Consider the following 27491-nt stretch of genomic DNA (forward strand, 5'->3'; position numbering starts at 1 on the left):
GCCTTCAACCTCAGCTGCCCCAAACCCCTCATGTGGAACAGGAAGACAGGTCTCCGAAACGAAAACGAGCTGGGGTCCGCAACCCAGGTGGTGGGGGACCAAAAAGTCAACACCCCCACCCCTGCATCCTTCCTAGGTCGAGGGAGGGAGCTTGGGGTTCTGTGTTTCCCCGAATGTTAAGAAATGGCCACCGGCAAATCTGAACCCCAAAAGGCTTGAACGACAACAGTCTCCCAGGCTTTGGCCGCCCGCTCGCCGTGACTTGGAAAATCACTTTCCTTCTCCAGGGGTCGCCTCCCTCACCGGTGAAGCCCCTTCCAGCTGACACCGCCGTCCCACCCCCACCCCGCAATTAGGCGGGAGACAAAATGACATCATGCAGGGCTTGGCCCGGGTCCCAGGAGACCCGCCCGCCCCAGCTCCGAGGCCCAGGGAGCCGAGCGAGGGGCCCCCGTGAGACCCCGGCTTCGCGCGCACCCCCCGCGTCTCCCCGCGTCGGGCGACACAGGACACTGCGTTTCCTGAGGACCCCACCCCCGCCCGGCTCAGAAGGGCACGGCGAGGGTGGGGACAGAGGTCGGGGTTGGGGGGGAGGTCGGGGAGGGGGGAGGGGCCCTTAGCCTCCCGGCTCCTCTCACCCGCGTGTCCGCCGAGACATCCCCCCGGCCCGGGCCGCGCCGCGCTCGCCCGCCCGCCGGCTGAGCCCGGAGCGGGAGCCGGGCCGGGGTCAGGGTGCGGGCTTCTCCGGCCGCTCCGGGCCCCGGGGCCGCGCTGCGAAGCGTCAGCGTGGCCGCAGGTCCCGCCGCTGCTCGCAGGGGCTGCGGTAGCCGCCGGCGCGCACAGAAGCACTTTTCTATCTCCCGCCAAGCGCGTCGGCGCCGCCCGGGCCTGGCGCGCGGGCGGGCTGGCGTGCGCGGGGCGGGGCCAGCGGGCGGGGCGTGCTCGGGGGGCGGGGCCGGAGAGCCGAAGAACACCGCACCTGCGCAGAGCCCTGAAGCCCCAGGGCAGGGAGAGGGCGTGGGTGTGGCTCCGAACAAGCAGCCAGGTGACTGAGGCCTGGCTCGAGCCAAGACTGATCGGGGCGGCCCTGGAGGAAAGACTGAAGAAAGGGAGTGAGCCGCAAGGATGGGAGAGTCAGGCCGGGGAAACCACCTGTGCAAAAGGGGCAGCTCTAGTCCAAGCTGCTCCTGCGTCCCTACAGCCCCACCTCAAAGCGGCCCCCTCACCCCCCCCTAGACCGGGTCTGTGCCTCGAAACCATCTCCCTGCTTCCTTTCCAGCCTCGAATTCAATGGCTCCAGCTCCTCAGCTTGATTGCTGGCGGCCAAAAGTGAGCCTCCTAGAATGCAAACCTGATCTTGACTCTCCAGAACTTAAAATCTAGGTCCTCTACCTCAGGGTAAAATACTCTGTAATCAGGTGTTTATAGGATTCTGCCAGATCACCGCCCCACCCCCCAACCCACTGCCCCCAGCCAAAGAAAACTCGCAGCCTCCTGGTCTTTACTCGGGCCCAGTACACTTCCCACCCCTCCCACCCGAATAGTTCCTGTTTATCCTTAGAGTCCATGCCCACAACCTGCTTGTTGACTCGTGCGTCTCCCCATTTGAACTATGGGATCGCTAAGGTCCAAGTGGCCCCTCAATTCACAGCAGTATCCCCAGGGCCCAGAATTCAACTGTTGCACTGAATTCAGTTTACCACATGCTTAAACTCCTAGAGGCTTAGCAAGGATTTTCCATTTTAAGTTGCCATTTACCAAGTACCTCCCGAGTGTCACCCCACATCCAAGACAGGTGCTGAAAGGGGGGGTAAATGAATTATGAGACAGGAGCCTGGGGAGATGGGCTTAAACCTCAACCTCTTAGCCCCTGCTTATGCCTCAGACCCCTCTTCCAGAAACTTCTGGCCACCTGGGGACAGTCCAGCCCACTGCTGCAAACTTCACTTACCACAACAGAAGGAACACTGACATCTTATTATACTTGCTAGAAGCTTCCACATCAATTAATTCAGGGCTTCCCCCACCCACTTCCCTCCTAAAGTAATTCATGTGGAGATGTCCATCCCCTCTTCATTGCTAGGGCATAATATTTAAGAGTGTAGGCTCTGAAGCCGGACTTCCTAGGGTTTGATTCCCAGCTCCATCATTTACTAGTTATGTGATCATAGGCAAATAACTTCTCTGTGCCTCAGTTTTCTCATCTATAAAAATGAGTTATCAAAGACTTAGATTGCTTTTACTATGTGCCAGCCACTGTTCTGTATGCTTTATACATTTTAATTCATTTAATCCTCACAGCAACCCTATGAGGTAGTATTAGTATTCTCTTCTTTTGGCAGATGGGGACACTGAGACACAGGCCTCCTCCCAGGTCACACTGCTAGTAAATGGCAAAGAAGGGATTTAAGCCTGGGCTGTCTAGTTCCAGAGTATATGCTATTAATCACTACACTGGTACCTACTTTGTGGGATGGTTTTAGGATTAAATAAACTTATATATGTAAACCACTGAGAATAATCTCTGGTACATAATAAGCACTATATTACTTTTTGTTGTTATTATAACTCTTCAGTTGCTCTCATGCTTGCCCTTTGAGGTCTAGGAAGCTGCTTTGCACACAGCACACACTCTCACATGGATTATTAGTCCCATTTCAGGAGAGAGACAGGACCTACCAGCTCAGGCAAGGTATTTGCCCAAGGCAAGAGACAGGGAGCGGCTGTCTCCAGTTGCTAGCCAGCTGACCAATACACTTATCGACTGAAAAAGAATGCACAACCTAGAAGTTGAGAATTATGTTTTATTCAGCAGTATTACTGAGGACTTAAGCCTGGGATATAGCATCTCAGATAGCTGAGGGACTGTTCCGAAGAGGTAAGGGAGGAGCCAGGATATATAGTAGTTTTTGCAGTAACAAAAACAAAAAAACCCCAAGTAGTCAGAACATCAAAAGTTTACTGCTAATTAAAGAAAACCAGACATCTTAAGTTAATGAATTTAGCACTCTTCTATGTGTGGGAAGATGCAGGAGTCTGAGCTTATTGAAATTACTTGTTTGATACGCACCTTAACTATCTAGGGCCAGTATCCTATTTTTCTCCATCTTGAATCCTCAGGGCACACCATCAGGGGTGGCTGCAGTGGCTGCTGGCTTGATGGCCACAACATCCTTTGTTTACTGAAGTGTCAGGTGATATTCTTTGTCCATATCAGAGTCTAAGAAGCCTGGAGTCAGTGCTGCGAGTCAGAGAGCAGGGAGGTCACCCTGGTACCAGACGGAATCTGGTTATCTGCACAAGTGTGTCTTCTCCAGTTACCATCATGCCAACAGATACCCCTGGAGAGAAGACTCCAAGTGTCCTGGGTGCAGCCACAGCTGGGAGTGGTCCCTGGGCTCAGGACTGATAACATATAGACTGCACTCTACCAGGAACCTTTTCCTGCACATACCCTCCTTGGACAGGGAGGCTTCAGTCATTTGGTCATTCCACAGTTTGCCCCACCCCAGATTCCAGACGCAGGGCCTGCCCCTGTCTTGGGAAGGCAGCATCAAATCTATTAAATGCTCAGGATGCAGCATAAGCCTGGACACAAAACAAACACGGATTGATCACAAATAAATGATAAGTAGGATCATATGTCCCTCTGCCTGGCGTCTTCCCCTCCACTTACTGAGCACCTCCCTTTTCACCCTTGTCCTCCCACCACCGTACTTCCCCTGCCCGTAATTTTACTTGCTCTCTCAAGAGCAGACAGCCCCACATTCACATTTCAGCTTCAGATGTTGACCATAATGTTTGGCTCCTGGCAGGTACTCACAGAAGGGGTGTTACACATTTTTAATTGAATGAATGAAATGTTAAAACTAACATTTGGGCTGGAGAGTTGTTAGGAAGGCACAGAACTGGGGGAACTTGGAATGCTAGAGTTTCGATTGTGCCTTACAGGGACCATCAAAAGAGATTTTGAAACAAAGGAATGTTTTTCAGATACTTCTGCCCAAGGAATTCCCTGGTGGTCCAGTGGTTAAGACTCTGTGCTCTCAATGCCGAGGGCTCAGGTTCAATCCCTGAAGGGAACTGAGATCCCACAAGACACACTGTGCGGCCGGAAAAAAAGAAAAACGTTTTTAAAAAAAAGATACTTCTGCCTCACCCCCAAGGGCATCAGTGTAGAGGACAGAGTCATGGCAGCAGGTAAGTGGCCAGAGGCATGAGAGGTCCAGAACCAGCAGTGGAAATGGGAAACTTTCAACAACAGGGTGGATCCCAATGCAGGGAAGCAATTCAATTAACTGATTCAAGAAATCAGACCTCAACAGAGAAATTTCCTCGCCCACTTCTCAAAAGATTGAGATTTTATGAATAACTATTTGCAAAGCACCTATATTTGAGTTCCAGCAAAGGACCTGCAAAACATTCAGGTCAGAAAATAATAGCTGGATTTTTACTGGGGAAGACACCATGGGCCAGGCACCATACTAAGAGCTTTGCCTTCATTTTCCATTTAATGCTCATCACTATGAGAGGCAGGTGTCAAACAGTAAGCTCCTCATTCTAAAGATAAGGAAACTGAGGTACACAGGTGTTAAGTTGCCATGATCACACAGCTAGGGGGCAGGTGGCTTGAAGCAAAGCACCCATCCTTTGAAATGTAAATTGAGAGGACAGTTTGTGAAAATATGTCGAAATGATTGAGGCTGGGCTGCACCAGGAGCTAGTCATCAGGAGACAATCCAACATCCATACGCTCTAGAACCTCACCAGGTGATAGGAGAGACAATGGGTAAACAGAAAATTAGATCTATCAGGGCGAAGATAAAGGCAGGGGCTGTGGTTATCAACCAAAGGGGTCACTGAAGGCTCTTCAAAGCTGGGTGACTTAGGAATTTGCAAGGCGGCCAGAGGGAAAAGCCAGTGCATATCAAGGACAGAAATATTAGGAAGTACTCAGACTGCCCAGAGTTGAAGTCACTTTTTTTTTTTTGACTTAAAAAAAAAATTTTTATTGGAGTATAGTTTCTGCTGTACAGCAAAGTGAATCAGTTATGCATATATCCACTCTTTTTAGATTTCCTTCCCATTTAGGTCACCACAGAGCACTGAGTAGAGTTGAGTTGAAGTCATTTTTGATTCTTCTCTCACATCATCTATCTGACCCATCTGCAAATCCTATTGGCTCTACCCTCAAACTCTACCTTCAAAATATATCTAGTGGCAAAGCACACGAAAAGATGCTCAATACTATTTCATTTGGGAATTGCAAATTTAAAACCGCAATGAGATTTACACACCTATTACAATCACTGACTAAAAAGACTAATCATGTCAAATGTTGAAGATGGGGAGTAATCAGACTTCTCCAATACTGCTGGTGGAATGTGAAAGTGTACAACCACTTTGGAAACAGCTCAGCAGTTTCTTAAAAACATATACACCTACCATATGACCCAGCCATATGGAGCCAAGAAAAATGAATGCACATGTTCACACAGAGCCTTTTAGATACTTTTATTTGTAATAGCCCCTAACTGGAAACACCCCAAATGTCCATCAACAGGTAACTGGATAAACAAATTATAGATATAAAACAAATATATCCACTCTGACAATAAAAAGGAATTACTTATACAATGTGAATCTCAAAATAATTAGGCTGAAAGAAGACAAAGAGTACACACTTTGTGATTCCATTTACACACGACTCCAGAAATTGCAAACCAATCTAGTGACAGAACCAATCTAAAGTGACAATGGTTGTAGAGAAGGGATGACAAAGGGACACGAGGACGTTTCGGGGGTGATGGATATGTTCCATTTGCATGACTCTAGGGGTCCCTCTTCAATCACTGGGAGAAGTGTGGGGTCATTGACCACAGAACAGGGCAATCAACCCTGCGTGGGCTTGTCCAGACTCATGCCCGCCCCAGCTGTGTCCTCATTTATGCAATCGCAAAGGGTGAGAATTTGGTCTCTTAGAAACCTTCTGGGAATTCCCTGGCGGTCCAGTGGTTAGGACTCCGCACTCCCACTTCATGGGGGACGGGTTCCATCCCTGGTCAATCGGGGAACTAATGCAAATCTCTTGCATTCCTGATGAGGGGTATGAGACTCCAAGAGAAGAGCCAGGATCCTGGACTGCTTTAATACACACACCACGTCCAGCCCACACCTCTGACTTCTTATCCTGGGCCTTCTGGGGCATCAGCTTTCACAAACATTTAGTTCTTCCTTTTGTAACATGGCCACCTGCACTTCAGCAATCAAGCTGGAAGGAGTCGCGGATTAAGGAGCTAGGGCACAAATTCAGGGAGGGAACGAACGACGGACACCAAGGCCTAGTCCAGAGGCGGGTGGAAACCACCTGCACGGCCCAGCCCGGCCAGGCCCCGCGGCCGCACTTGAAGGTAACATCACCCACCTCTGTGAAGATGGAGAGGGAAAATCAGGCCTTGGAGTTCACCTGGCAGTCTCTCGCCGCCCACAGTGAGCAGGGACAAGAGACGTGACCTGTTTCGAGGGGTCCAACTAGTGAATAAAGGCCGAAGATCCCAGGCCGTCTGACCGCGGGGCCCGCGCCTCCGCCCAGAGCCGGCCCACTTCCAAGCGCGCGCTCCGGCTCCGGCTCCGCGCGAGGCATCGCGGGAGGCGCACCGCCTGACGTCATTATAGGGCGCGGGTTTGGGGTTAGGTTGGATCCCGGCTGCTGGGCTGTGGAGCTCCCGCAGACTTTCCCCGCGACGCGGTCTCGCTCGGTGACCCCCGCCGGCCCCGCGCCCTCTGAGCCATACTACCTGGGATCCTGATCGTGAGAGGACGGGTGAAAGGCCCGGGGGAGGAGAGGGAGCAGGGCAGGTATGTCGCCGGCCTCCGACACTATGGCGGTCACGGCCCGGAGCCCGGTTGACCCCCTTCAACCTCAAGCCGTCCCTGACTCGCCGTGTGGCTCATCAAGCCCTGCACAAGCCCCTGACACTGCAAGTTTCCTTCACGCTATTTGTCACCGTCAGCAACTCTTACGAGGTTAATTTCTCTCTCGCATTGTGAGCTGCAGGAGCGCAACCCTAGGATGAATCATTAGTGGGCTTCGTGTTAAAATTTGGTATAAGCAAGATTTATTACTCTTTTTAAAGTATATATTTCTTCCTGTCTCTTGAAGGCAGCGGAAGAAATTAATAACATTGGTTGCAGAAAGAGGAACTGAATGGCTAAAGAGGGTGAAATTCTCTTTCAACATCCTTCAGCCCCGTGCTTACGTATTACCTAAAATTTTTTAAATTAAAATTTAAATTTCCTTAAGGCATACGTAGCGCTCTAGGACCTTTTACGGGAGAGTTTGAAAACGTCTCACATATGATTTTATGAATAAGAAGTAACTTAGCAAAAGCCACACAATGGATCTATGATCTATCATAAGATACTTCAAGTTTTCCTCCGTGCTCTTGGGGGAGGAGAGACCCTTTGTCACCCATACATCTCTCTCATTGTTATTACCTCTTCGTTTTTTTTTTTGTTTTTTTTTTTTTTGCGGCACGCGGGCCTCTCACTGTTGCGGCCTCTCCCGTTGCGGAGCACAGGCTCCAGGCGGGCAGGCTCAGCGGCCATGGCTCACGGGTCCAGCTGCTCCGCGGCATGTGGGATCTTCCTGGACCGGGGCACGAACCCGCGCCCCCTGCATCGGCAGCCGGACTCTCAACCACTGCGCCACCAGGGAAGCCCTTTTTTTTTCTTTAATATTTATTTACTTATTATTTATTTTTGGCTGTTATAGGGTCTTAGTTGTGGCACACTGGCTCTTCGTTGCGGCCCGCAGGCTTCGTTCTAGTTGGGAAGTGCGGGTTTTCTCTCTAGTTGTGGCGTGCAGGCTCCAGAGAGCGTGGGCTCTGTAGTTTGTGGCACGCGGACTCTCTAGTTGAGGTGTGAGAGCTCAGTAGTTGTGGCCCGTGGGCTTAGTTGCCCTGCGGCATGTGGGATCTTAGTTCCCCAGGCCAGGGATCGAACTTGCGTCCCCTGCATTGCAAGGTGGATTCTCTACCACTGGGCCACCAGGGAAGTCCCTCCTCTTCGTTTTTCTTTTAAATAAATAAATAAATTTATTTATTTATTTATGGCTGTGTTGGGTCTTCATTGCTGAGCGCGGGCTTTCTCTAGTTGTGGTGAGTGGAGGCTTCTCATTGTCGTGGCTTCTCTTGTTGCGGAGCACGGGCTCTAGGTGCGCAGCCTTCAGTAGTTGTGGCACGTGGGCTCAGTAGTTGTGGCACATGGGCTTAGTTGCTTCACGGCATGTGGGATCTTCCCGTGCCAGGGATCGAACCCGTGTCCCTTGCATTGGCAGGAGGATTCTTAACCACTGCACCACCAGGGAAGCCTCCTCCTCTTCGTTTTGATACCAACATTTCTCTGATGAGAGATTTTTTGAGTTCAACAAAGTCTCCAACAATTTTTTTTTTCGCTGCTACCTGCTAGGACTGGTACTACCACTTTATTGTTGTTTTGTGTGTATGTGTGTGTTTTTTTTTTTTTAAAGAGTGAAGTTGAAACATTTTTTCGAGTCAATTAACTTTTTCATCTCAAGTGGTTTAGAAAAAGTATGTGCACATAGGTGAACAGCATCTGGGATAAAGGGCTCATGTTTGAATTTAAAAACAGCCCTGCTCGTTATCTTGACCAATTGTTTAGACTTAACTTCACTAATACTGGACCAATCTGACATTATACATAGCATCACCTATGAAATATTCTTGCCAAAAATGTTTAATTCAAAGCTAGCCTTTTATGTCTAACTTCCAGTATGCAGGAAATAAAGGAGATAAAGGGACAAGTTAATAGACATCAGATAAATCTAGAATGTGGGACACCTAATTTAGTCTCTTCAAAAAGTCAATGTCATTTTAAAAAAAGAGGAAAGAAAAAGGAACCAAAGAAAGAGGTAGGGAGACTGTGTATTGGATTTAAAGAAACTAAAGAGACAAATCCAATATGTGAAACTTGACTGGATCCTGGCTTGAAAAAACATCTGTAAAACATTTTGGGGACAGTTGGGAGACATCTGAATAAATATTAAATATTAGGTATGATAATGGTGTGTTGTAGTTATACACTGATGTATATTAAGGGGTAAAGTATTATAATGTCTGAAGTTTAATTTCAGATGTTCAGTAAGAAAAATTATACACACATCAAGTATACATGGCAATATGTTAACTTTTGAAAGTAGGTGTTGGGTACTGGTGTTTACTGTACTATTACCACTTTTCTGTATGGTTCAAGTTTTTCGTAAGAAGTTGGGGGAAAACATACATCCTTGCCACAGTCACCCATAGACAAAGGGGAAAAGGCAGCTGACACATGGCAGGACAGGCCTTGCTTCCTCCGAGGAACCTTCTCGAGTCAGTAGTGTGGGGGAAGAAGCTCCAGGTTAGCAGGCAGGCAGTGCTCCTCTGGACCTAGGTTTCCTTAGTCCTCTGTGTCCCAGTTGGAAAGGGAAGTTGGATTAGATTCAGATCCAAAAAGTTCCTTCTAAAATTGTAGGTATGGGACTTCTCTGGTGGCGCAGTGGTTAAGAATCCGCCTGCCAACAAAGCGGACACGGATTTGAGCCCTGGTCCAGGAAGATGCTACATGCCGCGGAGCAACTAAGCCTGCGAGCCACAACTACTGAGCCCGTGTGCCACTACTGAAGCCCGCGCACCTAGAGCCCATGCTTTGCAACAAGAGAAACCACTGCAATGAGAAGCCCGCGCACCACAATAAAGAGCAGCCCTCGCTCGCTGCAACTAAAAGCCCACGTGCAGCAATGAAGACCCAACACAGCCAAAAATAAATAAATAAAATATATTTATAAAAAGATAAAAAATAAAATTGTAGGTATGAACACGTAGATACAAAGAACAGAGTAGTGGTTACCAGAGGGGAAGAGGCAGGGGGGAGGGCAAAATGGATAAAAGGGATCAACTGTGGTGACAGATGGAAACTAAATTTATGGTGGTGAGCACACTGTAGGAAATAGAGGAGTAGAAATGTACACATGAAACACAGAATGTTATACACCAGTGTTACCTCAATAACAAAATTGTTATCTACTGCTGCATAACAGTTTACTCCAAATTAATGGCTTAAAACTGCCATTTTATTATGTTCATAGATTCTGTGGGTCAGGAATTCAGGAAGGTCAGAGCAGAGACAGCTTGTCTCTGCTTCGTGATGTCTGGGAACTCAACTAGGACAACTCAGCAGACTAGGGGTGACTTCATGTTTGGAGTCCTCTTCATTCACGTGTTTAGCAGGTGATGCTCGTACAGGTTGGGACCTCTGGCTGTTGGCCAGAACATCTATATGTGGCATATCCACGTAGCCTATCCAGGTGGCCGCAGACTTGTACGGAGGCTCCGAGTGCCCCAAGTGAACCAGGCAGAAGCTGTATAGCCTTTTATGACCTAGCCTCAGAAGTCACAGTGTCAGTAACATAGTGCCAGATTGAGAGGGAGGGAACAGAGATCTCACCTCTCAGTGGCAGGAGAACCAAAACCGCAGTGTAAGAGAAGAGCACATGGGATGGGAGGTAATTGTTGAGCACATTTTTGGAATGTATTCCAAATACATTTCCATGACACTCCCTGCTGTTCCACAGCTGCTTGTTCTCAGCTGGCCCCCAGGTCTGCCCTTTGAGCAAAGTGGCCTCCCCCATCCCTAACACTGTGTTCTGGCTTGGCTACTCTGAATAAGCCCTGCACTAGGGCTTCAGTGTCAGAGAATGGAAGCCTACAGAGCCTTAACATGAAAAAATCATTTGAAATTCAGGATGTGACTTGAGCCTTTCTCCCCAAGGTTTTAAATTTCCAAAAATGTATAAAATAGATAACTAATGAGAACCTACTGTATAGCACAGGGAACTCTACTGAATGCTCTGTGGTGACCCAAATGGGAAGAAAATCTAAAAAAGAGGAGATATATGTATACGTATAACTATTCACTTGGCTGTACAGCAGAAACTAACACAACACTGTAAAGCAACTAGACTCCAATACAAATTTCAAAAAATGAACTTCCAAAAATGTTAATTCCTCGACAGACTATTTTCCTGGCTTCAATTATCCAACTCCATGTGAACAACTCAGGTCTTGAGACTGGACACCTTTCCTAAGCCTTAGTTAGGTTCTAGCTATTTACTGGTTATTACCACTTGCACGTATTGCCACTGTCTCAGCTGGCTCCTATGCTCTGCAACAGCTCACGCTTCAGAATCCCTGTCTTCCAAAAACTCCACCACTGTCCCAGGCAGTCAGGCTCAAAATCTTGCCAACCTGACCTCTAACGCCCAGACCAAATCTATTTCAGAATGCCACCTTTCCTACAACAGCATCTTAAATCCGCACTCTCGTTACTTCCTCTTGGAGTTATATGACACTCCCCCTAAGGGCCTTCCTTCCAAAGTTCTATCTTTACAGAACCCACCAGCTAAGCTATTCCCATTGCACCATACCCCTTACACACTGGCAGTGGTTTTGCAATCTTCTATCTGGCTTTCAGGCTTTCCCCAAAGCTGGTTCCCAGTGTATCCAGTACATTTGCACAATGCACAAATGCTGTGCATTTCCACATCAACTGCTCCATTCAAGCAGGTACAGTCTCTCCCATTGTCCTTGGGACAGATGATCACATTTTGCCCTGCATTATAACCTAAAACGATGATAGAACTGAGTGGCAGGAGCTCAGAGGAGAGGGACAAAGTGTGGGTGAAGGCAACAGCCTCCAAATGGTTGTGCCTGTGTGCAGCTGGGAGATGAAGGAGTGAGTAAGCTATGTAAAGAAGATACCTATCAACTATTTTACCTTTTTCATTAGGTACAGTGGGGCAAACAGACTGTGGGTTAAGTTTGTTTTCTATCCTTTTGAGCTAGTCCAAAAGCTGTACAGTATTCATAAGCTTGAGAGTTATTTATGCTTCTGATAAAAGAGACTCAAATCTAGAACTAGAGTCGAAAGAAAAGACTTCAATGAAAGACTGATGCATAAATTATAAAAATACAGATTCAAACAGGTTTAATTTAAAAAATGGAACATACCTTACAGAAGTTAGAAATGTTATCTCTCTCTGGGCACTATAGAAGATGCACAGACCTTCCACAGCTCATAGAAGAAAGACTATAGACAATTTTGATAAAGAATTGAGGGACAATTCAAAAAGAGTTTATAAAGAGGGAATCTGGAGGCACAAAATGCTTGAAGAGGCTTGGTCCTCAGAAGTTGTTCTGGAATGCCGTTTCACTTGTATCAATATCATGTTCCTGGATGAGGGAATAAGAGAATTTTAGAATTTCAGTTCAAAACCTGAAATGTGAACTCTTTGTTGTTTTGGACTTTGATTAGAGATTCTAAATCATCATTGATTGGGACACATAGCTAATCTCTGGGCTTTAAGGCTAAATCCAGCCCGAGGATTAAGTTTTCACGACCAGGACAGGGCTTTGACCACAGCCCACCACCCACCATGATGAATGGGGAGCAAATACATTTGAAGGTACTGATGCAGACACCACACCAGACTTCTTACCTTGGCCTTAGGGGCCTGACCCTGCCTTGCCACCAAGGTAAGTACTGCTGGGAATCTACCTGGCCCCCATCCCACACTTCAGTGCTGAGCAAGTATACCAATACCTTGCCTCTGAGTTGCTTTCCTGGTACTGATCTCAGAGCACTCTAATTGCCCAGATGTTCCTGTCTCGTTCACTGCACGTAGCTCAGGCAGACAGCAACGACAGCATTCACCGCCACAGCCCTGACATCTAGCACCAGGCCGGCACATACGATGCATATATTATAGTATGAGTACACAGCAGAGCCAGCTCCCGCCAGTAGTGGCTCAGATCCTAATCAGTCTTTCTGTTCAGCACCTAAAATCGTGTGTGTGTGTGTATGAAAGATGGACATTCTCTTTATACTGTTTTATAGTCCTTTCCCCCCACCCCATTCACTGTATCATGAATGTCTTCCTAAGTCCGTAAACATCCTTCTAAACATTCTTAATCTTATGGATGCACCCTAGGTACTTGTTCCCTACTGATGAGAGTTTTTCTTCAATTAAAACAGTGCTTCTCTGAGCATCCTGACTGGTAAATCTGCACACATTCAGAATATGTATATATATTTTGGCCACGCCACATGGCATGCAGGATCTTAGTTCCCCGCCCAGGGATGAATCTGTGCCCCCTGCAGTGGAAGTGTGGAGTCTTAACCACTGGACCACCAGGGAAATCCCAGGATTATATTATTAAGACAAATTCTAAGCATTAGAATTGCTGGGTCAAAGGTGTATATATATATATATATATATATATATATATATTTAGGGCTTCTGAACGATATTATAAAAAATATCTCCGTAAAAGTGGAACCAGCTTATTCTCTCATCAGTAGTATATAAATGAATGCCCATTTACCAACCTTGGTTGGACATTTAATTTTAGAAATCCTGTCCAGGGATACGCAAGATGAAGGCCAGGCATAATTTTTAAGTTCTTGGTCCTCAGCCCTGGGCAAGGTGATTTCTAACATAAGGTGCTGACCTCACGTCCTGCTGCTCCATCCTTGGTTCAGTTATCTCCAGCCACACAGGCATTACTGCTGTCCCTCAAACAAGCCAGGCAGAGCCCAGCCTTAGGGCCTCTGCACAGGTCTTCTCTCTGCCTAGGACACTTGTCCCCAAGCTATCTCCATGGCCAACTCCCTCAACACCTTCAAGTCTTTGCTCCCATGTCAGCTTTGTAGTGTGGCCTATCCTGACCACCCTATTTAATTTAATATCACCACATTCAGCACACTGATCCCTCTGACCCTGCTCTACTTTTTAATAGCGCTTATCATCTCCTAGCATCCTATGTGATTTACTTATATATTACGTTTATTGTTTACTGTCTCCTCCAGCTAGATATATGTCCCAGAAGTGCAGGGAACATCACCTGTTTTGTTCACCTAGTAGCTAGTGAAATGCCCGCAGAATGAATGGCATGGAACACGAGAAGTCCAGTTTATGGATGATACCACCACTGGAAGGACTCCCACTTGAGTGGGCCTTCTGGGTTCTGTACCTGGTTCAATTTCTTGAATTCCACCACTTGGAAGAAGATGTGCTCGAGGATATGTTTGGCATCTTGCTGGTCCTTTGGTAGTTTATTGGTGACTCCAAGGATGTCACCACACTTCCTGATGTAGAATTCCAGGTCTTCTTCAGTACCTAAGCACAGCTGGGGCAGTTAGGTTCACCCGTGACTCTGCCCTTCCCCAAGTACAGACTTACTGTGGTTTGGGTATCCCTGTCAGGTTCCTACATCTCTCAAGATCACTCACCTCTCCCTTGGGTAATGTGACCAAAGGACTTAAACAGTGACAAACTGTAGACATCTCTGACGTGCTGTTTTTGTAAATTAGGACAAAAGTGTGACACTCCTAATTAGAATAAAGCTAGCCAGGTTCTGGCTCGCTATCACCAGATCTGGCATTCCTACGTTACAAAGAACAGGACCCACCAGCGGGGAATCAAAGTACCATTCTCTGATTGCCGCAAGGATCATTATGTGAAGGACATATGCGTATTTTATTTTATTTATATTATTTATTTAAAAAAAATTTCTTGGCCGCACCACGCAGCTTGCAGGATCTCAGTTCCCTGACCAGGGATCAAACCCGCGCCCCCAGCAGTGGAAGCGTGGAGTCTTAACCACTGTATTGCCAGGGAAGTCCCAGGGGTATTTTAAATAGCATTTACTATAGCAATATTATAGGAAAGGAAATAAAAGAAACAAAAAATCATCCCTAATTCTCTGTGTAACCATCCCCAGTCCTGTATCAAGGATGGACAGCCATTACTGCCCTACTTACACTATACTGTAATTTCTTTTCTTCCCCTCTGATTTGCATTTTTAAAGTTATGATAGAAGTGTTCTCTCACTCTAGCTCTACCCCCACCAATACTTCCTAGGGTAATTACTGCCATGTATGTCTACATGTCTACATATGTGTAAAAACAGGGGATCAAACTATAATAGTTCTGTAAGTTGCTGTCATCAGTTAACAATGTAACATGGACATTCCAGTCAAAGCTTATGCTCCACATCTTTCTTTTAACAGATGTATAATATTCCACTTTGTCTCGTATTTTTTTAAACCAATTCTCCTACTGATAGACTATTAGACTGTTGTTGTCTATTTTTTGAATGCTACAATTAATATCTCTATATCTTTTCTGTTATGCATTTCTACTAGGATTTCTGCAGGATAAACCGCTAGAAACAGAAACGCATGGTCAAAGGGTCTGATCCTTCACAGGTCTATCATTCCCACTGGACTAATTACTAGGTCTTGCTAATTTCTGATTGCCTAGCACCTACCACAATGCCTGGCATAGAACAGAGATGCAGTAAAGGTGTCTGACATTGAACTATTTTCATTTTTGCACATTCCTTTCTGGTCTTCGAGCACATATAGATGTTCACATGGTTGGGATCCTACTCTAAGTGCAGTTTTATATCTTGCTTTCTTCATTTAGGAATCTCAGTGTCACCCCCTGGCCTTTGTAAGCCTCTTTTATAATGACTACATATTGTCCCACTGATTGAATGTGGTGCAATTTACTACCATTTCCCTGTGAGTGAACACTAAGGCTATTCCCAACTGTATTTTATTTTTTAATAAGTAATGTCGTAGTCATCTGTGTACCTTCATTTATCTCCCTAGGTTAGATTCCCAGGAGTGGGATCACTGCCTCAATTTTCTGTCTCCGAATCCATGTGTGCAGGCCCACCTGCTGTGCTGGAGGAAGGGCATGTCAGGAGGAGCACGGGGCTGAGAGTCGGGAACACCACTCACCCTGCAGCTGTGCAGCCCGGAGCCTCATTTCCTCACCCACGGGTCAGGGTGGGCACACTTGACTCTCTCTAGAATCCCTTCCAATTTGAAGTCTCTGTAATTCTCTTGGCCCTGACTGAATTTTTTTATTCAATGGCTCCTGTGACCAATGGCCTAGGTTTGCTAAGAGGCAGCCAGAGTCAGAATTCATCCTGGGGTCACCCAACAGGTCAGAACTAAAGACACACAGGAATTAAAGCTGAGACTCTGGCCTCTGCCTGGCACCATGTTCTAGCTCACTGAGCTAACTGACCCCTAGGGAAACAAGCCACATCATTCACATGAAATAAACAAAAACTGTGCTTTTATACTTCCATTCACATTCTGTTCTCCCTAAACAAACTCTACGCTTTCTTTCACGGCAAATCTCAGAAATTCACAATTTATAAAACTCACAAAAGAAAACAAACAAGAATTTGACCACACTCACACTTATTGGTGATCTGAGCAAGCCGGGCCTTCTCAGAGGAGAACGTCTCGTCTAAGTCAAACAGCTCCAGCGGAGGGGGTGATAATTCCCTGAAGCTAGGAGGGAAAACCTGAAAGGCAATAAAGTCTTTCATGAAGGAGCGCATGCAAAGCCATAACTGACGGTGATGAGATGTAAGGAAAATGAGACGAAGAACCGCCCAGCGCCCATCACCTCCTTCCGCCCTAACCCACGAGGCCACAGCAAGCAAGACGGCGGCCCAGTGCAAGCAACCCAGTAGAACCAGCTCCAAGCACGCCGCCAAACTCGCCAAGCTGACGTACCAGCGTCCTTGCATGTACCAACTCATGCAAGGACACACAGCTTGGGGCTTATCCGGCTTATTTGCATTTTGTGCAAATTTGTGTTGAACACTTGATTGCATGAGTCGTTTCTCATCTGATGATGAGTTCTTCAGGGACAGAATTGGGGAAACAGATGTAGATTAATGTAGAAAGTGCTGAACTTATAGCCAGAATTTGCAGGTATGAGGCAGTGGTGTGCTGATAAATGTTGAGCTATCACTCAAAACAAGAGGCCTCATCTGTAGCATCTGTCATTTCCTGTTTTGTAAACACTTCCACTGTGGCCGATTTTCAGGTTACCAAGGTGAAGCCAACTGGCTCATAACCTTCCAGAATGTGGTGGGATAAGACAATTTTGAAGGCAAGTGGAGCTCACGCTGGACTGGAATGTTGAAAAATAACCTATAGACACATGACTGTCCCCTGGGCTCTTAGAACTGTGCTGTGAATCTGAGTGCCCGTTGCCTGGAGAGCTCAAAGCTTTCTAGCACAAAGCTCTTCCTCCTTTTCAGCCAGGTGTTCTCATACATGCCCTTCAACCCCACAAGACAGGAAACGTTTAACAGCCAGAGAGGTCCACACCTGTGATTCCTCAGTTGAGAACTAGACCAAATGGAAGTCCCTGTAGAATACTAACAGGTTTGGTCTCTATGCATGTTTTGAGCCAGAGAAACATGACCCCATGAGGAAGCCAGCCCCACACGAGGCCAGCTGGTGAGGGAGGGGCAAACAGCGGGGCTCCGCGGCAGGATGCCCCCCACACACCCACTGACCGCTGGCTGAAGGGCTGGCAGCGGCGTCTCAAACTGAGGTTGGATGAGCTGGAGAGGTTCATGTTTCACGTTTAGCTGTTCGTGAGCCCTGTGTTAAGAAGAAGATAAAAAAGCAGGAATCAAGATGAGACACTGATGCAAAGCATGTCTAACTGATCTCACGGTGCTCGTCTCCAACGATCAGGAGGCTCAGCACTTTGGCAAAAAAAATAAAAATCACACAAAATGTATTGTTACACGTAATGTAATGATCCTTTCAGGAATCTTCTCTACCGCAACAGACGGCATGACTTTATTGAGAACTGAAAGGGAAAGTTCATTCAAGTTTCCTGTCGGGCTTCTCCTAAATAGGCTTTTAATTTTTACCCACTGGACACCGTGAATCTTGTAACTCACTGTGTTTCCTTATCTGTTTTCACCATCAAGAGACAGGAGTCAAATCTGAAGTCTGCTTCTGGCGACTGAACAGATCCACAGGATATGCACTTCTGTGTGCTCATTCACTCCACAAACATCTACTGAACACCTACTGTGTCCCAGGCAGTTTTATCTGCCAGGAGTACGGCAGCAGGGGAAAAAAGAGACCAAGGCAGGCCCTCATGGGACTGACATTCTAGCGGAAGAGAGACACACAATAAACAAAAGCCAAGATGCCAGGGATTAATAAGCATTAGGAAGAAAAGCAAATCTGGAGAGAGGGACAGAGACAGGGAAGGGGCAGGGAGTGGGGCTTTGCCAGAGCAGCTCTGAGTGAGGGGAGGGGCAGGTCAGGCAGTCTTCCTCAGAGGCGTCCCAGGCAGAGGCCAGAGCAAGAGGAGGGAAAGGGGAGCGAGACATTTTCACGGAACAGCAGGGCAGCCAGAGCAGCTGTGGCGGAGTGAGAAGGGCACGAAGGAGTTAATGGAGTCAAGGGCTGACCTTCCCCCATGGTAGTTTTTTTATTGCGGCTACCCCTTTGCCTCCGTCCTCCCAAACCTTAATTTGACCTTCTGCATCGGGGTATAGATTGTACTAGCTCTGTGACCTCCTCTGGGAATGAGGCAAATTAAAATATACTCACTCACCCAACTTAAATTGTGTGCTCATCTGTGGCCTTTCAAAATTCATCTAAGCAAGCAAATGCCAAGGGGTGTGGACAAAGTTCATGACTGTTTCTCTGTAGGGGTGCTTTGAGAAAGGAGACAGGTCTATGACCGCAGAAAGATGGCTAGCTGAGCTTATGCCGTCACCACCTCCACTAGTCCAAGATGCTTGGGGAGCGTCTATCCTAGCAATGAGCAGATGATCCCCACGGAGAGAAGAGAAATAACTTTTCTTGAGCATCTACCACATGCCACGTGCTGTGCCTGACCCTGTGCGAGGCACTTATTTAATGTAATCCTCAAAACAGCCCTGGACAGTGGGTGTAATCTCTTCCAGAAGAGGAAACAGAGGTATAGAGTTGAAGTAGCTCCCCAAGGTCATGTGCTTAGGAAGCAACAAAGGCAAGGTCAGAACTCAGACCTGGCTAATCCCTGCCAACCAGAAGCCCCACGACTCAGTCTACCCAGATGGCAGAATTAGAGGCAGTTCTAAGCTAAAGGTTCTAGTACCCACACACAAAGAACCCTGATGCCAAGTCCTGGCCTTGGTCATTCTAGCCATGACATTCTGTTTTCTGTCCCTAGGTAGAGCTGACTGTGCTGAAGCCCTGTGTAAGTAATAAAATAAATTCCATTAAGTCTTCCCTTTCTCCACTCGGCTCACCACCTGCCCAAATCATCCTCCTACTAGTAGCCAACATGTATTTGATGGCGGTGGGGAATGGGTGGAGAAGCTAATCTTAAAAGCAAGCAAAACCTAATTCAGAAAGATGATCAATATGGGAAAAGGGCAAGAATAAATGCCACTGCTACACACAAATCTGTGAAATGGGGCTGCTCTATATTCCAGAATACTCTGGCCTGACCTCTGGTGGTGCATTTTCACCGCCCATGTCTCACTCTGCATCCCACCATGAACTCTGAGGGCAGGGACCGCCACACTGTTTGTCTCTACCTCGCACCCCACAGGCATCAATAAAGACCGGCTGGACAAATGAAGTCACTTCAGAGCAATACCCTACAGCTGACATAAATATTTAATGACGAATGCAATTTTTACTCAAAAAGAGAAACTGCATTCAAAAGTTGTTACATGTGAATAAAAATACCTAAGAGCTCCATACAGAAACTGTAAACCAGTAACTCCTGCCCTTTGCTGTGGTATGAAAGACAAATACAATTAAAGGAGCCGTCCAAGCCTCTGAAACATCCACCACCTGACTCTGCCGACACTAAAATAGCAGACAGTTCCCATCAGTCCCTCATTCAACACTGAAGAATGGTCGTGATGGCCTGGTCCATCTGCATCAGGAGAGAAGCAAGTCAAAACGGCAGAAGCCGGTCGGACTGGAAGCAGCCAGCGGAGCAGCCTGATGGAACCTTTGTTATCCTAAGAAAAGCCCTGACTTAGAAGGAGAACATCAGAGCTCAAAACCAAAGTGCAAATGAAGAGCCAAATGAGCAGGCAGGACTTACAACCTGGCTGCCCCCCGCAGGCTGCAGGTGGTGAGGGGGTGACAGAGATGCCCGGCAGCTCTGGGGGTGTCAGTGTTGTCCTCTTTTTCAGAGACTCTCTAACTTCCTACAGTAATAAATCTCCAGATAATTTCTTCCCAGGTTCAGGGTTAGGAGCGGCTGGATGCAAATTCAGGTGCCACCAAAACCTAGCTGCGTGACCTTAAGCAACTCGCTTACTTTTTCTGTGCCTCAGTGTCCTCATACGTAAAACAGGGATAATAACTGTATTGTGATTAGTACATGATAAAGCAACGTACGTAAAAAAATTAACACGGTACTTGTTAGGAGTCAAGGCTAAATGCAGTTCAAATGGCAACTAGGAATGAACTTCCTTGCCTGGACATACCCTGCCTTTGCTCAGAAAGCAACCTCCCTGCAGAATGTTCTCTCCCAACACCCCAAACCATCTCCTGAAATCCTCTCACCCCTTAAAGTGCGCCATCTATCAGAGGGCCAAGCAGACACAAGTCACCCAGAAATGTTTTTTGAAATCCTCAATGCCTGGCTAAAACGGCCCCTCTTTCTTAAAGCCTTCTCTGCTCACCCCAGTCAGAATCGAATTCTCTTTCCTCATTATGCCATGGCCTCCAGTTTTACATTTCACGTTTAGCATTAGATTAACCTTGCATCACAGCTTTTGTCTGTCTCCTCCATAAAACCATACACTTTAGGTACAGTGCTCAGCACAGTCAGAGCTCTATGAGTGCTTGATGACCCTGAACATAAGTACAGGGCCAGGACGTTAGACAATCATCTGTAGCTGTGCCTTCAGCCTTTGGTTTATCCAGATGTAGATCCTGTGCCAGGCCAGAGATGCTCAAAAGTGTTAGGCCCTGCCCCTGTTGTTAGGGATGCAGAACACCACCAACAAAGCCGGCATGAAACAGAGTCAAGGACTGGCCTGAAAGACACTCAGGCCTGGCTTGAGATCCCTGCTCCCACCGTGGGAGAATCCTTTCCCTCTCTAAACCTCAGTTTCCTCAGCTGGAAGTGAGGCAGGTAACTCAGAGGACCACTGAAAGTATTAAATGAAGGGACAGTGTGGAGTGCTTACAGGGTGACTGCCCACCTCGGTTTACTGAGGGGGGTCTCTGGGACGTGGGACTCCCTGTGCTCAGATCAGGAATGTCCTGGGCAAACCGGAACAAGTTGGTTTCTCTAAATGTCCAATACAGAGCCTGGAACACAGCAGGAACTGACAACTGCTGGCAGTTTCCTCTGTATCGAGCCCCGCCCCAAACTCCCAGCTGTCTCGGCCAACCTCCTCACAGGTCTGAGAACACGTTTTGCACACCGCACTTGCCGTGCCCCTAACTCCCGCCCCCAAGGCTAGTGTTTTCAAACCGAACACTCAATGGCGTGCAGAGCATCTGAGGGAGCCGAGGTACTGACTTGATGACCTTGGGGAGGGAAGTGGTATCCAGCTGGTAGATGGACAGGTCGAAGAGGGTGGTGAAGTCCCGAGGGTTCTCATCGCCCTCCTGGAGACACACTCGCAGCCGCTCGGACAGGGTGGCCGTGTCGGGCAGCATCATGTAGTCGGAAATCTGAAAGCCACAAGAGGGTTCCTTTCAGCATAGCAGGGGCAAGAATTTACTCTGTCTGGTCTCCAGCGCCTCAGGTCTAAATCTGCAATATTTCTACTCTCTTGCTAAGACATCTCACTGTTCATGATCACTGACAACTAAAGCTTAAATAAGCCACTCTCGGTGGAAAGAAGGACAAAGGTCACCTGGGTAATCCCCAACGCTGACAAAACCCAGCTCTGCAATGATTCATGCTGGTCCGCACACAGCTGAATATGGCTGGAGAAACGCACAACCCTGCTGACTGGTCTCCTTTTCATTACACACTGATCTTGAGTGCTCAGCCATCAATTAAATTCTCAAGATCATTCCCTTTTCCCATTCTCGTAGGCAACACTTTCCTTCTGTCACTTCAACCATCTAATATGATTTTCTATCTCTTAATTTTAGCTGATGATCTTATTTTCTACATCAGTGAGAAAACAGACACAATCATAAAAGAAAGTCCACAAGCTACCATTTCAACATCTATCCTCTCTCCACCCACTAGCATCTGGGCCGTACACTCTGCTTTCTCTCCTGTCCTGTGTTCGAACCACCTGTGACCCCAGCACAGGCAACCCCTCCTTGGACACTAGACCCCAGCCCTTCTCACCTAGCCGAGGACATGCCTGCAGCACTGCTGAGAACCCTTAATGATGACATGTGCTGTCTGTTGGTAACAGTAAAAGACCGGGAAAACCTAAATGACCATCAATAGGAGACTAGTTAAATATACCACAGTACAAATAATGGAAAATTCAGTTTTCAAAAAACAAAACAAAAAACAATCAAAAGAAAGCTCTTTATGAATAAGTACAGAAAAACCTCCAAGACATACTGGTAATTGTGAAAAGCAAGGTGCTAGACAGTGTATATACAAAGCGTACACAGCACCATTTGGGTAAAACAAGGGGGAAGGAGAGCATACACATACGCATATTCATCTCTCTATAAAATCTCTCTGGAAGAACATACAAGAAACTGCTAAGACTGCTGTCACTGGGGAGGGGAACCAAGTGGCTGGGCAAAGACAGAAGGAAGACTGTTCATTGTGTATGCTTTTGAATTCCAAACTATGTGAAGGCATTACCTAGTCGAGCAATAAATTGAAGTTTAAATAAATGCATGCTGGCAACCAGGAGTCTGTGTATTCCTAATTTCCCTTTGAACTGCATTTAGCCTTGACTTCTAACAAGGCCAACTTGGTGATAGTTTTAAAAACTGGTCTCTGAAGTCACCCACAACATACTGTTCCACATTCTCCAGAGCCAGCACTTGGGGAAACGTGCCTGAGCGTGACGGAAATGAGACGTCAAGACACACAGGCTCACTTTTCCCTATATCCCAAGCGTCGAAAACTCCCCCAATTCTCAAACTTTTTTTTTAGACAAGAAACAGGGGAGAAGCATCAACAAATAAATGCCCTTCCTAGCACTATTTGGCTGTTGTAGAGGCTTCAACCCTCTAATAGGACAGGGATGAAGGTGAGAGCAGTAACAAGGGCGCAGACTATGGCAGAACATACACTCGGGTCACGGCACAGAGGTAAGTATGGGCCCAGCAATCCCAAAGGTCCCGTGGCTGATTCTTAGCTCCGCACAGAAGCCTGCTACAAAATCCTAGTTCAGACAAGTAGCAAGGACTTAGATGTCCAGACAGAAACATAAAAAGAGTGCTCCCCAGGGAGATCAGCTTGGCGCTTTGTGACCACCTAGAGGGGTGGCATAGGGAGGGTGGGAGGGAGACGCAAGAGGGAGGAGATGTGGGGATATATGTATAGCTGATTCACTTTGTTATAAAGCAGAAACTAACACACCACTGTAAAGCAATTATACCCCAATAAAGATGTTAAAATAAATAAATAAATAAAAAGAGTGCTCCCAAGACCACTGGTTTTCATGACTTCCTGGCAGATTTTGAGGTTAAAACTTGTTATGTAAATTCCTTCAGCTCTTTATCAAACTATTATTTTATTAAATATCATTTGAAACTGGGCTATTGTCTGGGTTTGAAACCCATTCCAACATAATAAGATCTGATGTGAAATCACAGGAAGTTTAGATTTTCAGAATTTCTTACTGTACAATGTTACTGGGTCCAGTGTTTTACTTTCCAAAGCCTTACAATACAAAGAATGTTTTTCACCAGGTCTCACAACTGGAAGATATATGAAACTGCACGGTTTTAGAGAAAGGCCTTAACAACACTCCCCTCCTCTGGTTTCTACTGATGCTTCTTCCCTTTGGAACCAGCCCAGTGTCACACGTGGTGGACTGTGAACAACAGAGCAGTAGAAAAGGCTCAGGCTCCGGAATCAGCCTGAAGTGGGCGTTAAGAATGGCTTGAGCAGGTATTAATCGAAGTGGGAACCTTGAAGAATTTACTTACTTCAGCTTCCTCAGCTAGAAAACAGGAATGACAGAAACTTAGCAGGAGCAAAGTGGCCACACAGGACAGGAGCAGACGCAGCACCTCTTAGTGCTGCTTCCCTCGACCCACAACACTCTAAGTAGGATTGGCGGCTGTCAGAGATGCCGTCCACTCAGAGTTGGGTCCTGTGAGACCTGCAAAGCGAATTCCTGGCTGTACCCCAATTCTTCTGTTTTGGGGGCGAACATCACTTTTCAGGAGAAATTTAAGCAAAATTGCTCCACACTTAATGTTTCCATGTAAGGGAGTATTTTAGACATAGGGCTCTTGTGTTTGCTAACCCTAGTCAGCCCCTGGGTTTCCCAGAGAAGTCAGTCCTCAGCTGAGGGCAGGAGCAGTCAGCGGGCAGCCATTTCTGATGGCCTCTGCCCACCTCCTGCTACCCATCGCCAAGAAATCACTTTCCTGACATTTCAGAGTTTAAGAAACACAGAACTAAAGGAAGAACGAGTAGACTTTGAATTAGGAGACCTGGGTTTGAGTCCCAGCTCTGTAATTGCTTGCTCTTTGGGCATATTACAATCCTGAAGAATTTCAGTTTCCTCATCTGTAAAATGAGAATCAGACCATCTACCTCCCAGGGCTGTGGTGAGGTTTAAACAGGATGATTTATGTGGAAGTATGTGATATACAGTGCTTGGTAGATAATAAATACAAGAGTTTTTTTTTAACGTTTTGATAGATATACAGCCCTTTTTACAGCCTTTAGTTTAACAAGTAAATTTACATCTATTCATTTAGGCCTCACAATTATCCTGTGAGACAAAGAACACAGGTATTAGTGTTCCCAAAACTAATGAGAAAACTAAGATGAAAAAGGTCCGAAATAACCTGCTTAAGGTCCCAGGGCTCATGGTGGAGTGGGACCTAGAATGTAGTTACTGGTTCCTAGTCCAGTGCCGGTCTCACCACTCTGATTTGTCTGATAAGTATTATCATAATGCCCTTAGGATTGTTATTCCTAAAGGCAACAAAATGAGAGTTTAAAACTTAAATTCTGATGATCTTTGTTTCTTCATGAAAAAATTAATTTTTTACCCTTCATATTTTTGAAAGAAGTATTTCTCTAGAGATACTGACTCTGAAAGTTTGGGCCAGAGGGCATACATTAAATTAAATTCCAATTATTACATATACAGAGAGAGGCTCCCACCCCACTGAACTCTACGACGAATTATATAATTCATTATTATTTTTTTACAACATGGCCTTCGTCTTGCCAAAAAGCATCACTCCTTGGGCTTCCCTGGTGGCGCAGTGGTTGAGAATCTGCCTGCTAATACAGGGGACACAGGTTCGAGCCCTGGTCTGGGAAGATCCCGCATGCCGCGGAGCAACTGGGCCCGTGAGCCACAACTACTGAGCCTGCGCGTCTGGAGCCTGTGCTCCATAACAAGAGAGGCCGCGATTGTGAGAGGTCTGCGCACTGCGATGAAGAGCGGCCCCCGCTTGCCACAACTAGAGAAAGCCCTCGCACAGAAACGAAGACCCAACAGAGCCAAAAATAAATAAATAAATTTAAAAAGCATCACTTCTTGCCATCTGTCTAACAGATAAAGTAAGAGATAGATATTCCTTTGGAACTGTTAGAAGTGGTGCTGAGAAGCTGGACCCATTTTTCATTTCAAAGTTTTTTTTAATGATTCACAACCTCCTACCTCTGGGTCCTCAGCATCAATCTGGTTTAGGTGGATGTCTCCTGTTGTGAGCCACTGGAAAACAACATCCTAAATTAAAAAAAATAAACACAGAATTACCCATTTGGTTATTTGAGAAAGCTGAGGGCAGGACTAGGGAATTAAACCAATCAAGAAAAATGATAAAGGGAAAGAGAATACCCACCAGTGATTTGAAAAAGTGTAGCCACCCTTATCTTGGTGAAATAATATGAAAACTGCAAAGTCTTCCTTACCCTAGTGCCATTTTTATAATTGGAAATTTATCATTTATCTTAGGGCACTCTAACCTTTAATCACCAGCCAGAATTTATTAAAATTTGTTCATTGTTCTGAAACAATCCCTGTGTAATGTGCTGATGACAGTCTGGACTTAAAAAGTACAATATAATAAGATGCCCCCAGAATGTGATAAAGACGCTGGAACTTCGTGTAGATTCTACAGGAACAAGATCCTTTTTTTTTTTTTTTTGGCCGCAGCTCACAGCTTGTGGGATCTTAGTTCCCCAACCAGGGACTGAAACCAAGCCCTCGGCAGTGAAAGTGCAGAGTCCTAACCACCAGACCACCAAGGAATTCCCAGAAACGAGATCTTAAATCAATCTCTCAATAAGACAATAATCCTTAAGGCTGAAGGAACTTATTTCATTAATGAGAAAGCTCAGTGGGACCTTCTCCCTCTGGTTGAGTGAGTCACCGGCATCACGCCAACATCCAGCTCTGGCCTGCACCCCGTCACCCTTCACAGGACATGTTTCCTTTGCACTTGCCATGCCTTTCCCTCCTCCCCCGCCTCAATCAGGGACAGTCCTATCATAACCCCTCCTAAATCCCACTGTGCTGGCCAGCCCCTCCCCCCACTGACACCTTCCCTGCCTTCATTCAGGTCCTTGTTCCTTCTCTGCCAGCCTCCTAACTGGCTCCAGATTGCCCTCTCCCTTCCATCTTCTGCATTCACAGATCTGACTATGCCCAAGGCTGCTGGACACTCTACAAGGGCTCCCCGTGGCTTTTCGAAGAAAGTTTGAGTTCCTAGGCTCTATACGGGAGGCCCGGCTTGGGTCTGCTCCTCCCCACTTCTCCAGGGTGGCTCCCAGCCCGGGGTGGTGTGCTTAGAAACACTCGCCACGTCCTTCTGGATTTACTTCTCTGTCTCTCACATTCTCTCTCAGGGTCCTATATACTTTTTTAGAGCAGAGACTATGCCTGAATCATCTTTGTATCCTTAGTGCCTGGTGTATAATGGGTTCTGAATAGCTGGTTTTAAATGACTAGATGAACGCAGCAGTACTTTTTTTTTTTTAATGACAGGAAAATCATACATATTATTCATTAGATGAAAGAGAAGAGCTTACCATGATTTTGCTGTTTTCTTCTTTATCCAAATATTGGTCACTGAACATGTGACATGAGCCAAGCACTGCCAGTTTCCCACCTTGGTTCTGTTGATGACAAAGCAGTGTCAGATATTCAGATCCCAAAATGTACCACGTGCATTTCAGTCCCCAAACACTTATCATTACAACCATGTGAGCAAATGTCTTATACACTAAGAAGTGCCAATCCACATGGGTATTTTAATGGTCTAGAAATGTCAATTATCATAACGCCTATATTCCAACCTGCTTCTCAATTTAGACACTTCTATACCCTTCAATTTGACATTAATAGAAAGCAGTGTGAATTCGTTCGACAGTATTTTCCCATTGTTAGTGAAATTATAAATGAATATCATAATCTTAAAGGAAAAAACAGACAAATCCA

The 27491-nt window shown here is 46.4% G+C and overlaps 2 protein-coding genes and 1 long non-coding RNA gene across 6 annotated transcripts in view; all 3 read right to left on the reverse strand.

The window, feature by feature from the left end:
- The window catches only part of MYBL2 (MYB proto-oncogene like 2), a 28225-nt gene extending 27328 nt beyond the window's left edge, over positions 1-897 (reverse strand). For both annotated transcript variants that reach the window (XM_027078268.1, XM_027078267.1), the window contains exon 1: positions 639-897. In XM_027078268.1, coding sequence (XP_026934069.1) covers positions 639-658 — 20 coding nt within the window. In that variant the 5' untranslated portion in view covers positions 659-897. The remainder of the gene's footprint in view (positions 1-638) is intronic.
- Positions 898-5806: 4909 nt separating this feature from the next.
- LOC113605174 (uncharacterized) lies at positions 5807-6740 on the reverse strand. The gene is made up of 2 exons (XR_003427060.1): positions 6425-6740; positions 5807-6271 (listed from the first exon to the last, which is right to left on the reverse strand). It is a non-coding gene; the product is annotated as an uncharacterized LOC113605174 (long non-coding RNA).
- A 5275-nt stretch (positions 6741-12015) lies between these two features.
- Positions 12016-27491, reverse strand: part of IFT52 (intraflagellar transport 52) — a 32474-nt gene continuing 16998 nt past the window's right edge. For all 3 annotated transcript variants that reach the window (XM_027078270.1, XM_027078269.1, XM_027078271.1), the window contains 7 exons: positions 27083-27169; positions 25710-25778; positions 21446-21600; positions 17454-17541; positions 16337-16445; positions 14091-14236; positions 12016-12290 (listed from right to left, as the gene is read on the reverse strand). In XM_027078270.1, the coding sequence (XP_026934071.1) occupies positions 12243-12290; positions 14091-14236; positions 16337-16445; positions 17454-17541; positions 21446-21600; positions 25710-25778; positions 27083-27169 (702 nt within the window). In that variant the 3' untranslated portion in view covers positions 12016-12242. The remainder of the gene's footprint in view (positions 12291-14090; positions 14237-16336; positions 16446-17453; positions 17542-21445; positions 21601-25709; positions 25779-27082; positions 27170-27491) is intronic.

Source organism: Aethalodelphis obliquidens, unplaced genomic scaffold, assembly GCF_003676395.1.
Source record: "Aethalodelphis obliquidens isolate GAN/ISIS:26980383/991018 unplaced genomic scaffold, ASM367639v1 scaffold42, whole genome shotgun sequence".
NCBI lineage: Eukaryota > Metazoa > Chordata > Mammalia > Artiodactyla > Delphinidae > Aethalodelphis > Aethalodelphis obliquidens.